The 18,102-nt window shown below is 42.4% G+C and overlaps 1 protein-coding gene across 1 annotated transcript in view; it reads left to right on the top strand.

Annotated features, from left to right (window-relative positions):
• The window catches only part of LOC125898120 (neuronal tyrosine-phosphorylated phosphoinositide-3-kinase adapter 1), a 40,117-nt gene that overhangs the window by 18,960 nt on the left and 3,055 nt on the right, over positions 1-18,102 (top strand). The window contains exons 2-6 of the mRNA XM_049591797.1: positions 737-984; positions 14,132-14,499; positions 14,578-16,419; positions 16,524-16,766; positions 17,832-17,938. Coding sequence (XP_049447754.1) covers positions 797-984; positions 14,132-14,499; positions 14,578-16,419; positions 16,524-16,766; positions 17,832-17,938 — 2,748 coding nt within the window. The 5' untranslated portion in view covers positions 737-796. The remainder of the gene's footprint in view (positions 1-736; positions 985-14,131; positions 14,500-14,577; positions 16,420-16,523; positions 16,767-17,831; positions 17,939-18,102) is intronic.

Here is an 18,102-nt window from a genome sequence, read left to right as displayed (position 1 = left end):
CAACAATGCCACTCAACTCACAACAAACTGATGCAAGAAGGACCCATGACAAAGCTACACTGGTCACCACTAGAAAAACATCCAAACTCTGTTGCTATTTATGATGGAAAAACACTGGAAACATGCATCAGCTGACAGATGCGCTTTTCTTAGCCAATTGCGTTGCACACTCACATTCTCCAATGTGCAAACACCGTTGGGCCCTCAGATATCTGCCCCACAACAAGCCTGACTTCTCATGGGGTGAGCGTGAGTAGGAAGCTGTGCATGCGCTACATATGACAAACCACATTACTGTCTGGCTAGCAGACAGGCTTAGCTAGGCCATCCCAGGGCCTGCAGCCAGAGACGCTCTGCAGCTGAGTTACCATGCTTACTCAAATATTCATAACTGGATAATGAAAGTATAAATAGTTTTCATGTGATACACTAGAGGTTGGGGTAAACAAAACTGCAACCTCCATCATCATGCATCACTGTGTCTCTGCTTTGAAGGCTGCCAGTTGGAGTAATGGGCAGGATTGTTTGCTCTGACACGGGGAACATGATAAGCTTTGACTCCCCTAAAGTTCTGCCAGTAATTTGGGTTTGATTATTTGGGTTTCATTGAGCGTCGCCACTTCTCAAAGTAATCACTGTCAGTCTTGTCAGCTGCAAGTAGGCTGGGAAGCTGTTAAACATGTTTTTTTTAAATGATTAATGAGCTCAAACATTGCCCTTGTTTCTTCTCGTTTAGGTGAGTTGGAGGAGGCTGCCTGTGACATACGTCCGCTTCTCCCGAGTCTTCTTCTATACCATGAGCTCTGGCTCTGCCCAGGATGTGGCAGTCGAGCATTTCCTGCGTGACATAGAGAGGCGAAGCAAGCGGCTGCACTGCGCTGTGATAGGCTGCGAGGAGGAGCAACCCCGCAGCGACATGAACCTGCTGTATCGTAAGAGCCGTTTGGACTGGAGGCAGAGGGACCAAGAGGGAAGTAAAAAGAGGTGAGAGGATGAGCTCTCAGGAGCTTTGCATATATGGGATTACATTAGGGTTCAGTTCAGTGGGGATATAAACCTCTTAGCCGGCGTGAATGAGTTTAATTTTAAAATCTTAATTCCAAGCACAGTTCATGAAGTCACAGGGGTTTGCCTGAAAAGTCTTGGACAAATTTGCATAGCAGAACTTCATAATGAACTTAATATGTTCTGTGAATGAGATAAACTACTATGATGTCAGCTAAAATGTCAGGGGGCAAAAAAACAGATGAAAAAGAAAATTGAATAGAGCTGTTGCCTAATTTGTCTCAATATATATGTGATTATTTTGTCTTTACACACATTTTAATCAGAGGTTCTAACCTTTAAGCTTTAGAAAAACAACTTGTTTTCACTCAGCTGTGAATCAATGTGGGTCATTCATTTCCATTTATTTATTTATTTATTTATTTTTGAAAAAAACAGTTTTCCTGTGACGCTAGATTAAATAGAAATTAGTTTGGTTGTTGTACTGATGAGGACAGAAAGGGTGTTTTGTACAGTTTTCCAACAGAGTAAATTAGACAACCTTGGCTGTTTTGAGCTTTTATAGAATAAGTACAGAAGCTCAGCTTGCAAACAGTGGTGGAAAGTAAGTAAGGATACCAAAGCCTTCAGTAGGCCACCTCACATAAATATATTCTTGATGTACTTTTCTTTTCAAAGTCATGCCACTTTTCACCTTACTCTCCTCCACTCAAGAGAGGAAATTGTACCTTTTTTCTCTCCTACATTTATCTGACAGCTATTTACTAGTTACATGAGGTGGCTGTGACTCAGAGGTAGAGCAGGTTGTCCCCTAATTACAAGATTGGCGGTCCAATCCCTGGCTCCTCCCCTGGAACTGAACCCCAGAGTGTTAGTTCCTGTGTCCATTTCCACTTGTTACATGCTACAGTGTCTTTTAAAATTAAACTTATGTGATCACAGAAAAGGTTTTATCACTAAAAATCATTCATGTTTAGGCAACAAAACTACTTGCTTAGGTGTAGAATAAAAATCATGGTTTTGGTTAAAATAAGCACATTTGTGATGTGATATATGTGACCTATGTCACGTGATATGTAGACTTACAAGTCAGTCTTTAGACACTTTGCTTAACTAAAGACTGATGTCTTTCTCCCTGATTTTGTGTTTAGATGGGCGGATACAATTTCAGAGTTTAAAAAACTCCCTGCGTTGCAGAACCAATAGTAAATCCGCAGGGCGGTCCTTCAGTGGCTCGCTGAACTCTTGTGCTCGTAAACATAGTCCGACTTCGTTAAAAGTTTTAAACAAAGTCGCTGTAAGTCCTTCATTTCCACAATCTTGTGGACTGAGCACAAGTTTGATAAAACGGAGTTAAATCTCTCGGCATCCATTTTCAGGCTCAGATGAGAAAAGGAGGAGCGCACATTTCCGGGAGGGCGTGTCTTTTTCAAAAATGCAAGAGGCGTTGCTTTGTTGCCAGCTGTTTTCTCTGGTGTGTTAAACACACTTTAGAAAGGAGTGTCCCCAGACTATCAGAAGGCAGAGATCTCTGACTGTCTGGTGGCGAGACTACATGATGTGCATGTCACATGACAAGTATGGCACATGACGTTAACAATGTAACATAGTTTTTAAAAAAACTTAACATCTCACACAGGGAACAAACAGTGGTCTCCTGTGTGAAAGTCCTGTATTTGTTGGACCCATCCACCACCCTTCTGTCCCACCGTATTCTGTCACGCTAAAGCCTCAGACGACAATTTGACGCCCTTGGATTGAAAACAGGTTGTAATATCTAAACCACTGGTGTTCAATCTATTTGTCTTATGACGCCTTACAAAATAATAGGTTTAGTTTGGCCCTCTGTCATGTTTCAGGTGCCTAAGAGTTGTTAGCGGTTACACCAAATGGCCCAAAGAATTTCTCTCTAAACTTCTGACATGGTTTCATTTCAATAATAAATCATTTAAAATAGTTTGATTTGATTTTTATTTGGAATTTTAAAAGCACAGCGACTCACAGGAGTATCATGACATAAAAATCCCAGCAGATGGCACTTAAATGCATCACTAAAAACACTTATTTCATAAGTGGTTCGGTGGAGACAGCAAAACTATACATATAATTGCAAACAAACAAATTATATCATAAACCTGTTCATCTTTCTTGCAACCCCACGGCCATGGTTCAAATTACCCCCTTCAAAGGTGAACCATCAACCCTCCCCACAACTCCTCCGTAACTTGTGTTTTAAAAAGTTTGAGACCCCAAGAAGGTAACTTTATCCTATCCTTCACAAAAAAAAGCAAAGATTAGGTGAAATTTAAGAAAAAGAAAAATAAATTAAATTAAATTAATAAATTTATGTAGAAGAACTTTTAGGTTTTTCCTCATTTAGCGTGTTATGACCTCTCACATTTACCTTGTGACCCTTTGGAGGTGGCCTGACTCACACGTTGGGAATCACTTGACTAAACTGTCACACAACAGTAAAATGCTAATTACGCATTATTGCATCTGTATTAATAATCTAATAATGTCATATATGATAATAAAACACTCATGGGGGCATTTTACTTCTATGTTTTATACTTTAACTATATTTTTTCTAATAATACTGTATAATTAATCAGGACTAACTTTTATTTAAGTGAGATTTTGAACACAGTTGGTACTGGTTTGTATGTCTGTGTGTGAGTGCGTGTGCATTTATAAGTGTGTGTGTTTGTGTGTGTGTGTGTGTGTGTGTGTGTGTGTGTGTGTGTTCGGGGCTCTAATTTCTCCACCATTACAGCACAGTTAGCTGCTGATGCATCAGGTCCAGCTTTTCTCTTTGGATGCCGTCCAGCAGAAGTGAAATGCAATCATAATAAATCACAACACAGACTAAGTGCCGGTCTTGTCAATAATATAATAACAATAAATAATAATTGGCATAACAATAATAATAACAAGCATAATAATTATAATAACAATAATAATATCGTATTAACATTTTTATGTGATTTTGGGGTCAAATGAAATCTAATTTATTGAAACTGCATTTTCCACAGACGTGCTGTAAGACACCACAGCATCACAACAAATTCAATTATGACAGTAATTCAAGCACTCTGCAAAAGTGGAGAAAACAGGTGTCAACAACATCACACTCTGAACCCCTGTTTGGTCGTGACAGTATTGTTTTGAAAAGTGCGTGCTTGTCCGTGAGTGAGTGATTGCGTGTATCTGAGCGTGTGTTTCAGGGACAGAGGAGAGATGTACTGTTCAAATGTGAGTCACCTATAATTCACCACATTTGCAGAGGAGAGGGAGAACATCAAAGACAACAGCTCAGTTTGTTTAGAAGCGTCGTCCAGTGCTTTCTGACTCACTGCAGTAATTGGAGGCCCTCGTGTTGGCAGCAGAGATCAACGTCATGGCAGCATCAAGCCAGTGGAGGTGTAGGGCAGCAAGTGGGACAGCAGGACATGATGAGCGATGAAAGCAGAGCTGAGCTTTGCCAGGGCAGCAGAGGTGAGAAGCAGGACATGACCAGTGATGATTACGAACAGGGCAGGGTCAGGGGATGAAACCACACAGGGAGGAAAAGGATGGAAACCAAACGGACTGGAGGCAGGACCGGCGACGACTGCAGAGCTGGTGGAAGTGAGAGAGGCAGAGGAGGTGGAGGAGGGACAAAGGAAGCAGTATGAAGGGCACTGGTAGACAGTTTGAGATCTCGAGGCCCTCAGGAGAGAAATCACATTTATAAAGCAGAGACGGCTGTGGAGATACTGAATGGTAAATAGGTGAGTTTCAATATGAGTTTTAAAAATAGAGTTTTTTATGGCGCTAATACAGACAGACAGACAGACTATTCCCTGTGGTGACGACTGGTGGAAGAAAACCTCGCTGCCAGCTGAGCTTTTATTAATTCTTGCACAGAATTATGAGACCAGTTTGAATGGACTGGCCTGGGTGTCGCCTGGCACTTCCAGTCTGTATGCAGATATATGGAGGACTAAGAAGTCCCACAAATCCCTTTAAGGCAATTCAGTAATTGATATTCAATGAGATAATTTGACAAAGAGGGATGAATAAAAGTCTAATGAAAAGATGATTAAATATTTGTGAATAACAAAGTGATTTATAATCTAAATCAAATTATGTATAAATAGACTGATTTTTGAGAATCTGTGAATTGCTGACCATACAGTTGATAAAGGCAAATAAATGGTGGAAAACACCAGAAAAATGTAAATGTACATTTCACTTACATCTAAGGAAGTCAGTTTGGGTTAATTCTGCTTTTGATAGCTCAACACCCATTAACCGGTGACAAATCAGTAAATATTTTAGAGGAAAAAAACTGAAAATGACTTGAAATACAAGAGGTCTTTCCTCTTAAGCCAGCACTCCATTGACCCGTTGAGCCTTAGCACCGCATTTCAAAGTACCATCTATTTAGAGGTGAAGACACTGAGCGCGTTTACATGCACACTAATAAACCGATCATTATCTGATTTCTGGAGTTACCTGATTCTTCAAGTGGTCATGTAAACAGCATAATCCGATGTGCTTTATCAGATAAAAGCCATTATCTGATTATGAGAAATCAGATAAGCACACCTAGCTTTTTCCCCAATAGTCAGATTATTCGGTGCATGTATACCCTTTAATCTGGTTTCTTTCGGGTTTTGCTATTTTATACTCCCACTCCACTACATTTTAGAGGGAAATATTGTACTTTCTACTCCACTACATTAAGCCAGCTTTTGTTTCCTTTCAGATAAAGATTTTACATAAAATAATATATTTTTATATTCTCAGTGTTTAAATTGTCACTTTTATTTTATCTTACTTATATGTTATGCACTTTGTGTGACAAGTTTATGTACAATACACTTGTATATTGCACTTTGCAGTACTTTTACTACGAATCTACCCAAAGTATGTAAAATTAGCTCCACATTGATAAACTACACATTAGAATGCTCTCACATGTATTTGTTAATGATAAAAACAAACAGTACTGTAAGAATATAAGCTGTCAGCATGATGAGTGCTTTATTATGCAAATATATGACTAGTGTACTTTTCAAGGTTTTTCAAGGATATGAGTACCTACTGTAACAGGAAGTTTGAGTTTTATATCATCAATCAATCAATCAATTTTATTTATAAAGCCCAATATCACAAATCACAATTTGCCTCACAGGGCTTTACAGCATACGACATCCCTCTGTCCTTATGACCCTCACAGCGGATAAGGAAAAACTCCCCAAAAAAACCCTTTAACGGGGGAAAAAAAAAACGGTAGAAACCTCAGGAAGAGCAACTGAGGAGGGATCCCTCTTCCAGGACGGACAGACGTGCAATAGATGTCGTACAGAACAGATCAGCATAATAAATTAACAGTAATCCGTATGACACAATGAGACAGAGAGAGAGAGAGAGAGAGAGAAAGAGAGAGAGAGAGATGCAGGTAATGACAGTAGCTTACAACAACATTATTGAAAGTAATAATATTATAGTTATAGTTCTGGCTACTGTGGTACAATATGTTGAAAGTATGTATTAATACCTGGCAGTATACATGTGTGACAATAATCATATATGTGTATAATAACAGTAGAAGTATGACTAATGACTAATGATAACAGCAGCAGCAGGAGGCATCTGGCAGGACCACGGCAGCAGCACAACCACACACGTCACGCTGTCCATATAATAGATAATAATAATATAAACGTCTTGCTTTATGTTTAACTCTCTGTTGGCTTTGCTGACGGACAGCCTTCTAGCCATGTTACATATGGAAACAGTGTCCACTGCCCAGCCTGCAGTCTCCACTGGTTAGCCTGCCTTTGCTGCTCTGCTCCGAGCTAACCCATAGCACGCAGCTTCTTCATAATTACCACTGGTAACGCTGTCTCGGTGGCGGCTAGCTGTTGACTAGCTGTGTTGACACTGCCATGGCACTAACAGAACTAACAGTGGCTAACAGTGCAGCTGCTTACTCACTGGATTGACCTGTGGAGAAACTGCAGGGTGGGCACAATGTTTCCATAGCAACACTGCACAGTTGGCATCACTAGCGGTAATCACAGAATGAGCGGTGCTGCTAGCTAGCTCACACCAGACTTGGTTTGTGCACAGTGCAGTAACCTGAGGAGCAGCGAAATAAACCTTTACACTGACATGCGTAACTGGTCAAAAGTATTCTCGGTGGTTATCTGTTTACATCCCTGCACTGCAGACAGAGGACTCGTTATGGCAACGTTTTTGCTACAAATGTTTATTATTGTTTCTGAATGTTGTTTGACCATTTGTTTGCCTCTCTTGGTTCTCCATATGTAGTCCAAAGCCAAGCAGGAAGAAATAACTTGCAGTCTGCTCAGTGTTCATGAGGAGGTCGATGTTGGCTTTACAGGGCTGAAGTGAAGGGATCAAATGTATTTGTAGGGATGGACAGAGTGTCTCTGAGTTATGTATTACTGTTTGTAAGGGGAAAAAATTAAATGCCAGGAGACAATGCAGCTTCAGGTTGTTATTTTTCCTTTATGGATATGTGAATTTATTAATGTCTGACAGGAAACTACTTTCAGAACGTGACTGTTGTTCAAGCAGGGTTCACCTGATGTGCACATGAATATGGGACCATGTTAAATAGATAAAGAAGATTTTTTGTTTGTCGTTTTGAAACAGAGTCAAAGCAGTGATATCTTTACATTTCTGATATATATTTTTCCGGTTGTATCAGTTCATCGAATCGCCACCTATTTATTGAGATAAATAGCGCCAGATTCACATCCTTGTTATGTTCCTTTCATAGACACATCAAACACACAGAAGAGAAGCATTTGTTGCCCAAAGCTCAACATCTTAAGCACATGTTTCAAAGCACTTTCAGGCCTTGAAAAGCATGTTCTGAATGATCTGAGCTCATTCAGGTTTGTTATGAATACAATTTATTGCGGCTGTCATGGCAGCAGAATGTGAATGTATTCCTCATTATGTCAGCGCGACCTCATAAACAGAAAAAAGAACTTGAAAGTCAAAGTCAACGTCTAACCTGACTTGACTTTCAGACAGACAGATTTTCTTGCTGCTGAAGCTTCAATAGGTTTTTATCTGTGTGGATATGCAGTGATAATAAAGATGAATGGAAAACCTGTTCATTGGCTACCTGGAGAGGTGGCTGTGTGCGTCACAGTCTGGCAAACAATACTACTGTAATATTCTTAAAAGAATCAATAGACATGCTTTTGCTTTATAGCTCTGAGTCAAACCACCAGGCAGTTTCACTTTTCATGTAATTTTCTTCCGGTGTCAGAAGAAAAATCAGATTAGTTTAAATCCACGCTAGACAACCCATAACTTAAGGCAATCAATTAAAGTGTCGTGTATTGTGTCAGATATGTCAGTAAGGTCCAACAGAATGGGGACAGCTACACACTCAATGTCAGCTGCTCAACCTTAACCCATCAGAAACTTTAACAAGACACGACTTAACTGCTCTGATTTGCCCTCAAACCAGATTGGATGTTCTCAAAAATAATATTTTTTTAGAGATAATCTCATTCAGCTCTTTAAACGTAACCCACTCTTAAACTTTGCCCCAAAAAGGTAAATTAGAAATAGGACGGTAGCTGCTAGGGGCAGAATTATCTAAACTGGATTTCTTCAGCAGAAGCTTTATCACCACAGTCTTAAAAGCTTTTGGGAATATCTTGCACACTGAGGAGGAGGTGGTGTTCAAGAGTCTGTCTAGAGATAAATCTAGCAAAGGTGATGTTCAGTAGGTGACAGAGGAGCGGCAGCTGACCTCATGCAGTGTGACTGCCATTGGGGTTTTTTTTCTCGAGTGAAGAGTAACATTTGTTAGAAATTATTTGGAGATACCTCAAATTTATGTGGACAGATCAATTCATGATTTGCACTTTGGACAAAGCAAGACAGGATGAGAAGAAGCTTTGAAATATTTCATATTGATTAATCTTTGCTGATTAAACTCTACAGTCATGATTTTAGAAAATCAATCAGATCATACCAGTAATTAAAAAGAACCACTACACTGTCCTGAATCAGCGAGGTTCAACTCTTTCTGTAGTACAGATTTAATTTCATTTAAACAGTGAACCAGAGCAGAAAACATTGTTCTTACTGTAGTCAATGAAGAATTACAGAAATAGTTTAATATTTAAAAAAAAAAAACCACTTATTCATCCTGAATATATGTTATTTAAGGGACCACTTCTCGGATGGGAGCAGCGACTTCTTGAGTTTTGTCATCATCATTAGCCAGCAACATTCCCAGAAAGTTACTGCTCCCTGGTACCTTACTAGTCCAGCAACAACCTCCTCAGTTAGTGAGACTCAGGCCCTGTTTACACCTGGTAGAAACATTTGTCTTAGGTGATCCAGTCACAAGTCGACAGCTGTATATATAGGCAAATCCGTAGTTTCTGTGTTTTCAGTGTTTTCTTAGTTTCAGTTTTGCCTAACGTTGGCAGTAGGACGGTAACCTCACCTCCCAGCTCTCTGTTAACTGCTGGAGGCTGCATCCATAGCTGTCTGTGGATGTTCAGTGCAGACAGTATGTCCAAGCCTTAAAGGGAAATTTCGGTTTATTTCAACCCGTCTCCTATCGTCCTAAATTTGTTTCAAGTGACTAGTGACATAAAAATAATAGTTAGCATGTTAGCCGTTAGCCTAGATACAGCCGGGGTACATAGTAGCGTCAGACCTGTTAAAACGTAAGTGAACGGGCAACCTTCAAGTGCAAAGTTAGTCCACTAAACAAGCTTTTTTCTCCACAAAGACCGCCTCATATCGTTAGGATAAATGTCAGAGAACATGTAGAAAACCACATGTAAACGTGTTGTCTTACCTTACCGGTGTGCTGCCATGTTTGTTTACCATCTAGCTCTGCTTTCCAAAGCGCGGCTGAAATATATCTGGCGAGCTCTAGATAAAGCCCAGCTGGATACTACTCCAGGTGGAGGCGTCTCGTCCTCGGTCACATCCAGACCTTGAAAATAAGGCTGCAACCGGTCCCATTCCTTGCAACAGAGGCATTCCTCTTCTGTGGGCACTGGGGCACAGCATTCACAGGTACACCACCAATCTCCAGAGCTAAAGCCTTGCAGCAGCCATTCCTCCTCTTTCGTCTTCTACCTGTTGCGCCTCTCTCTCTTCCTCCGTTCTTCAATTTCACGAAGCTCTTCGTCAGTGTATTCTGGCTCAAATAAATAAGGGCTGCCATCAAACTCTGCAAAATCAAATTCCTCCTCCACAAAGTCGAAGTCTGGCAAAAAGTCAGCCATTATTCTATAAATCTTTCATAAAATAAATGAATGAACTTTTCAGGCTACTGTCCGGTTCTGCCTTCCAGCTGTTGCTGCTTGTTCTCGCGATATTTCGGCCGCGCTTTGGAAAGCAGAGCTAGATGGTAAACAAACATGGCAGCACACCGGTAAGGTAAGACAACACGTTTACATGTCGTTTTCTATATGTTCTCTGACATTTATCCTAACGATATGAGGCGGTCTTTGTGGAAAAAAAGCTTGTTTAGTGGACTAACTTTGCACTTGAAGGTTGCCCGTTCACTTACGTTTTAACAGGTCTGATGCTACTATGCGCCCCGGCTGTATCTAGGCTAACGGCTAACATGCTAACTATTATTTTTATGTCACTAGTCACTTGAAACAAATTTAGGACGATAGGAGACAGGTTGAAATAAACCGAAATTTCCCTTTAAGCCTGTCTGTTCACACCTGGCATTAGGATGTGTCTCCACATGAGTCCTGAGTGATCACTTATGATTGGATATCACTTCTCCGCTCTATGCAAATAAATATGTGCATCATTTCATTTTGCAAAGACAGAACATGTTGTTGCTTTTATCTGGTGGGAGGTTTGTCATGCTGTACTGCTGCAGGAGTGTGAGTGCAGCACTGGGGACAGTTGGTGAGAGTCCACTTGCACACATTGTGACAGGGCTAACTGTTGGCTAACGGTTATTAACTGATATAATGCCCAAATCAAGCTGTGTCTGTGTCACTGTGTTGGGCCTTTAACAGCTGCTGCTGTGTTAGCTCATTCTAACTGGGCCGATGTTGAACTGATTGTTTAGCCGGCAGGAGACAGTCCCTCAGCACTGTGTCTAACCTGTTTAACGGCAGCAACCAAAGCCTATCTGGTAGGGAGTTGGATAAGCTAAGGACATCAGCTGAGTAGGCGGTCCTTCACTGTGGCCTAGGACACATTACCGTACACACTGCTTAAGGAATGTGACCACTGTGGCAGGCTAACAGTTTCCCCCTGTTTTCAGTAATTATGCTAAGCTAACTGGCAGCTGGCTTTGGTTTCATATTAAGCTGACAAACATGAGAGTTGTCTTTTTATGTGTCATTTATCTGTCAGCAAGAAAGCAAATAAGCGTGTTTCCCAAAATGCCAAACTGCTGCTTTAAGTGGCAGTTACTATAAGTTAGGCGCACAACATAAAGCAGCAGGAAGGAGATGCAAATACAGTGGTGAGAGTCCAGATTGTCTTTGGTCTCAGTTTGAGGAGAGCTTCTCCTGCTCTAAGAAGAAGTAAGAAAAACAAGACGGAAGGAGCTGCCCAGCCTCTGCTCTGGGCTAATTTTGGCCCTGTAGTATCTATGTCGATTGTGAGGAGTCACAAGTACATCTCCACAGGCATTCAAGGGCACAAACATACTTGTGCAGATGCAAACACACTTTGTTGCTACACCACACACATAAAAAGAGACACTCAGGCACACGCACACTGCCTCACACAGTGATTTGCCGAAGAACAAAATAGGAGCCTCTGTGTTCTCCGTGATGAGCCGCCTCAGTTCTGCTTCTGCTGCTTGCAATGTTGACTGCAAATTGTAAGCCCCAATTGTCTTCTCCTGTGCTTCGCTGCCCCACAGGAAATCGCAAATGATCTAAAAGGGAGAGCTGCGTGACCCGTAGTCATGTGTCACCATTATGTACAATAATGAATCACAGAATAATCGTGCATTTGAGCTGTTTAATTACACACTCAGAAACACAATTTCTTGCAGCCTCAAACGTGTAGACACAGATGTGGATATCCAGATGTGCTCCCTGTGGCTGAGCTATGATCAACACAAACCTGGAATAAGAATCAGCCTGATGAAGCTGTGATTTCTTCCCGCATTGCTGCAGTAAATTATATTTAAACTCCTTGTGACGGTATTTCCGCTTTTTTCTGATATTTTGTGGAGATACGATAGCCTCGTTAATGAAAAGTGCATTTTACAGGGGAAAGTATTTCAACCCTGTTCAGTCACAGTTAGCTTAAAGGGACCTGTCTTGTGTTGCTGTGAGGTGAAGCAGCACAGCACCCCTTGAGACACCACACCATTGCAGCACCTATCTCTAAAGCAGAGAGGCAAGCAGAGGGTTATCAGAAGCCATTTTGTAAGCCTTTGATGAACTCAGCGGGACATCAGAGCTCATGGCTTTATGTCAACAGCTTGAACCTCTGACACTGGTGCCTGATCTGTGCTCGACTTAAAACTGTCAGCAACTTAGCACATCTGAGTTTTTTTCCTGGATCACAGTCCATAATTTACAATAATAATTTTACATAATTTGAGGGTCTGGGCCATAGGGGAGACCAGGGTATGTTGGCACGCTTTTTTTCTCTCTTCTCTGGCATAATTTGTGTTGGAATATTCTAACCAACAGCATAAATATGTACAATAAATATGTTTTATTGTACACAAATGTTTTCTAAAGTCTGATTAAAGTCTAGTTGTACATTTGTGCCAACCGGCTCCATCACAGGGAAAAAGAACTAACAAACAGAAACAATTTGAACATTTAATTCAAACAGGAACCATAAAACATGAACATTTAATAGAATATTTTCCCATTTTTAAAACCAAGCAACATTTTTTAAGCAATTTATCAGTAGGTATGTCAAATTACTTTTGCCATCGACCATTCAAAATTATAATAATTAACCAACAATGTAAACATAGTTTTTGAACTTTCAAATTAGTTTTAATCTCTTAAGACACAGGTCTTAAAATTATGTTACCATCACTCATCATAGACTTTCAGATCTTATGTCAAATTGTAGCTGGTTCCTTTATCTATTAACTAGAGGTAATCTCTAGCACATTTTATAATACATTTAGTCCACAGACAAATTTTTTACTTCCGATACTATAAAACCAAAATGTTATCCTGAACAAAATAGTTAGACTTTCAGATATTTTAACACAGTAGATGAGTGCGGGTCAAAAGCAAATGTTTCGATGCTACATTTTTGCCTTCAAAGGAACATAAACTAGCTGTGTGCCAACCAACCCCGGTCTCCCCTATTTGTGATGCCCTTCAAATTTGATACTTCAGTGTGTTTTTGAATAAGTTATTTTGCTTCTTGTAAACTGCAAGCAAGACTATGGAGTTGTATGCATAGACATGATGATAAAAAATAACAATAAGCATCTGGATCCCACAGGGTTAATACAGTAAATGGTATATCATACACTGAACACATAAATAAGTATTTCATAGTTTGCCAAAAGAAGGAATGCAATTCCACCTATTGTTCAGTTTGGCACCACACTGCAATATTTTGTCTGATTTTTCTCTGTGTCATTTTTATTTATTGTTGCAGGAGCTCGTATCATTGATGATTTCAAAGACAAACTATCAAACACAGGAAAATCACAACTGTTCCCATGGAAACAGATTAAAATGCTTTTGGCGATCATGAGAGCAGACTACAGATGTGGGCTGAGGATATAAAGATATGAAGAATAAGGGAATTCCAGCAGTGCAGCGTACACTACGAGTACTTTGTTTTTGACAGGGTATTGATTTCCTAATTGAATGTGTTTGAGGAGGAAGCAGATGTGGAGGAATTTAGATGGAAAGATATGTGAATGCGAAAGATGAAGGAGCCTCCAGGGCTTTCCTTTTTGCTGTGAAAGCCCTGCAGGCATTTCTTTATTGCACAGGCAATGTTTGAAGACCAAAGAGAGAGTGAGGAAAGAAGGAGGTCAATATAAAAGCTAGTACATGAATGTATTTGCACTTAACTATGATTTCCTCATGTTTCAATATTTTTCTTACATCCATATTTTCCCAACCCCATTTCCAAACTGCAGCTCGAACCAAAACGACCCCTCAGCCACTGTTGGCAAAGTCAGAGACTTGGCTTCTTTTCGCCGGCACTTCCGGATGGGTTTTATGACCATGCCGGCCTCCCAGGACCTGTCCCCTCACTCTTGTGCCTCCGCCATGGCGCCGCGCTCACAGTCCTGCCATGCTGTAGGTGCTGGGGATACGAGTCTGGAGAATGGAGATTACTCTGACACCCAATCCCAACATGGTGGCCGCTGCCCGCCAGCCAAACCCAAACGTCACCCCAGCACTCGCCTGAGCTCCTCATCCACTGATGGCAGAGGATCTGTTGATACGCCGCCCCCTACTTCGTCCTCTCACTCACAGTCCAAACACTCAGAGAAGAAAAATGGTAAGAAATGTGTTTTAGGTGAATATTCTGCAGAGAAAATGATCTTTCTTCATGACATGCAGTTTTTTTCTCCTACAGCCATGAAGAAGTCTGACTCTGGAGAGATTGGAGGAAAGAAGGTGCCTCCTTTGAAGCCCAAGAGAAGTCCCAGTACCCAGCTTTCCTTTGACCCTCTTCCTCCACGTGTGCCTGCTTCTGCCACATCCTTGCCTTTCCAGGCAGCAGACTCTCAGATTCAGACAGGAGATGGGGAGGATGAACCAGTCTATATAGAGATGGTGGGCCAAGTGTTTACCAGAGACAGCCAGACAGCCACCCCCCACCCTGTCACCCCTGTGGCTACCACGCCTGACTCTGACTCAGACCAGAGTGAGGCCATCTATGAGGAGATGAAATACCCGCTGCAAGAGGACAGAGAGTCCCAGAAACACCTCCCAGCAAAACATGAGAAACTGAAAACCTCGAAACACTTCCATGTCACCCCTTCATCCTCCAGCAGCTCCTCCTCCCTGCCACGCCCCTCCTCTTCCTCTCCCTCCTATTCCAAACCCAAAGCTACCGTGTCAATCTCCCATTCGTCTCCTCTGCCTTCCTCTGCGTCCTCCACCCCTATCCCCCAGGTCCTCTCCACCAGTCCACACACTCCACGAGCTCCTACTCCCTATCTGCTGCAAGGGAGTAAATCAGAGCCCGAGTCCAACACCAAGATCCCAGCCCCTTTCCCCAATCTCCTACAGCACCGACCCCCACTGCTTGCCTTCCCTCAGCCGGCAGCAGCCTCCAGCGGGGTCGGGGTGCAAAACAAGTCTGCTTCTGCTAAAATGGGAACTCAAACATCCAGCGTGACAACTCAAGCCAGCACCTCCTCCTCAACTTCTTCTAATGTTCCCTCGTCACTGTCAGGCTCAAAGGAATCATCAGGAGGAAGTGCATCCCAGCAGGACAAACACAGCAGAGAGGCCCAGTTAGGCCCTGCACCTGGACTGAGAGCCAGGAGCCACTCCACACCTCTGCCTCCCTCCTCCAAATCCACCTCCCCCTTCTCTCATCACCACCACCACCCTCACCATCGCCCCTCGCACTACCATCACTATCGCAAGCCAGAGAGAGGAGATTCCCCTGCCCCAGGCAAGAGCGGTTCTCAGACTTCAAACCAGGCCACAGTGCAGACCCAAACCTCAAGTACAGGCAAGGAGGGCAAGTCTGTTAGCTTCCTCTTGAAGTCTGATAAAGAGCGGGATAAGGATAGGGACAGGGACAGAGACAGAGACAAGGACAGGGACAGGGACCGAGACAAGGATAGGGAAAGGGACCGAGATAGAGATAGAGAAAGGGATAGGGATAGGGGTAGAGACAAGGAAAAAGACAAGGACAGAGACAGAGACAGAGATAGAGACAGGGACAGAGAAAGAGATAAGGACAGAGACCGAGATAGAGACAGGGACAGGGACAGGGACAGGGAAAGAGACAGGGATAGGGATGGAGGGCCCTACTCCTTACAGGATCACGTTTCCTCCACGTCTCAAAGCAGCACCAGCTCAACCCCTACGCCATTGTCCTCATCCCAGCGTCCTCATTCTCGCCCCCATCTTCGCTCTCACACTCCTCACGGCCTGCCAGCGTACAAGCCTCCCTCTTCGGACAGTCCCCTGCTGTGGACCTACCCTTCTGGTGGCTTCCGGAGACCGCCAGCTTACGAAAGTCTGAGAGGAAGCTCTCAGACGCCGTCTCTGCAACAGCCATCAAGTCTCACAGGTGTGGGTGAGGGGGCATTCAAGAGTAATGGAGGGTCTTCATCCCTCCATTCGAAAGCTGGCTTCATGCCCTGGGACAGCAGTGCCAGCTTAGCTGCAGATGATGGATCTTACTGGCCTATGCAGAGGAAATTGTCCTTCAGCCATGGGAGCAGAGAGACAGAGAGTAAGTCAGAGGTCATTTTGAGTACAGAGTAAAAAAAAGCTTTTGAGGTCATTTTAAGTTAAATACTCTTTGAAATATTCATTCTGTTCCTTTCTGTGTCTCAGAAGACGAAGGGCGTGCGTGGAATGGCAGTGCTGATGCCCTATTAAGGATGGATAAGGACGACCTCTGCATGGGGTCTCGAGGTGGCCACTCAGGCATCCCAGTACACTTCAGTGGTGCCACCAGCAGGGCGCTTGGTCACAGTGAGTCCTTGGCTGGTGTGGATAGCAGCCCAGGTTTCAGAGCCCTGCCCAGAGTTGGTCTGCCTCTTCCCTGCCAGACTTTCCCTGCCTGTCGCAATGGAGGTAAGGAAGTGTTCATAATCTTTTAGCCATAGCCTCTAACCACAACATCCTATTTAGAAAGGAACTAGCAGGGGATTTACATGGGGATTCTTCTTCTGGAGCTCCTAAAATTGGAAGAATCAGAGACTACCTCCTCTCCTCTGCTCTCTCTCTCTGACTGTTGCAAAAAGATAACAACTCCGCCTCCATTGCATCCTCTTGTACTCAAGTTAGCCTTGAAGCTCTGTGTCTCTTTGTCAGTCTCTTTGCATCTGCACTCAAGGCCTTTCCCTAGAAACAGAGACACTGCTTACCTTGAGAATCAGTGCAATTCTTACCTTGAAGCAAAGCCAATAAAAGAAGTGCTCCATAAACAGGCCCACATCCCCGCACACATATATTCAGGAGCTCTGGTCCTATGGGGCCCCAAACTTGGTTGTTTAAAACACTTTATAACTGAATTGAGTTTAGTAAGGTAATATTAGCTAAGTACATGTACAGACAGGGTGCAATTTATTTTGCCAGTAAAGTAATAAAAGTGATATTACAGGATAAAGCAGGCAGAGAGTGCAAACTCAACCAGTGCTGTCTGCAATCAGATGTAGTTTTCATTCAATGACATCACTTCTGTCGCTTTTGTGTTACAGTCTTTTTTTTTCCATGCAAATATTTCAGTAGAAAATTTATCAGGTTCATATTATGATTAAGTCTGAATGAACAATCATTTTTGAATAGCGGAACTGGCAGATTAGGATCACTACCAAAATTAAATTGTGTGACCCTGTTACAATACATTCAATGGAAATCTGTTTACAAGATAATAAAAAGCACCCAGCTGACAGATTAACATTGACAGAGTGACACAGGAACAAATCTGTGTGTAAGCAGACTTGTATTGCTCCATTGTTCATAAGGTTACTTTACAGTTGTCAAGTAACTTAAAATATAATGAGCACACAGCGTACAAAAGCTCAGCCCCAACTCACGAGTGTCGTTAGACATTCACAGCTCCGTGTGTTAAAATGAAAAGTTATGTGCCAGTGTTCTCATTATCAGGCACACAGTGTAATGTTTGTTTCTTTGCAGAAGTGGGGCGGCTGGGCCGCTCCTCCTCTGCTGCTGGAGTGAGACAGGTGGGTGGAGGAGACGTCCAGAGACAGAGCAGCCTACCAGCACGAGAAGCCCTGAATCAGGTTAATATATAACACCCAGCCGTGTAACTTTAGACTCTATTAACTTCATTCATGGTAGATTTGGGAGTGAACATTAATATTGGTCTCATTATTACTTCCCCTTCTGCTAGAGACAGTGCTCCTGCAGATCTATTTATAGCTGGTAGATATGCCCAGTGAGCAGA

Source organism: Epinephelus fuscoguttatus, linkage group LG12 (assembly GCF_011397635.1).
Source record: "Epinephelus fuscoguttatus linkage group LG12, E.fuscoguttatus.final_Chr_v1".
Lineage (NCBI taxonomy): Eukaryota > Metazoa > Chordata > Actinopteri > Perciformes > Serranidae > Epinephelus > Epinephelus fuscoguttatus.
The sequence above is the reverse complement of the archived record's forward strand: the minus strand, read 5'-3'. Positions and strand labels throughout refer to the sequence as shown.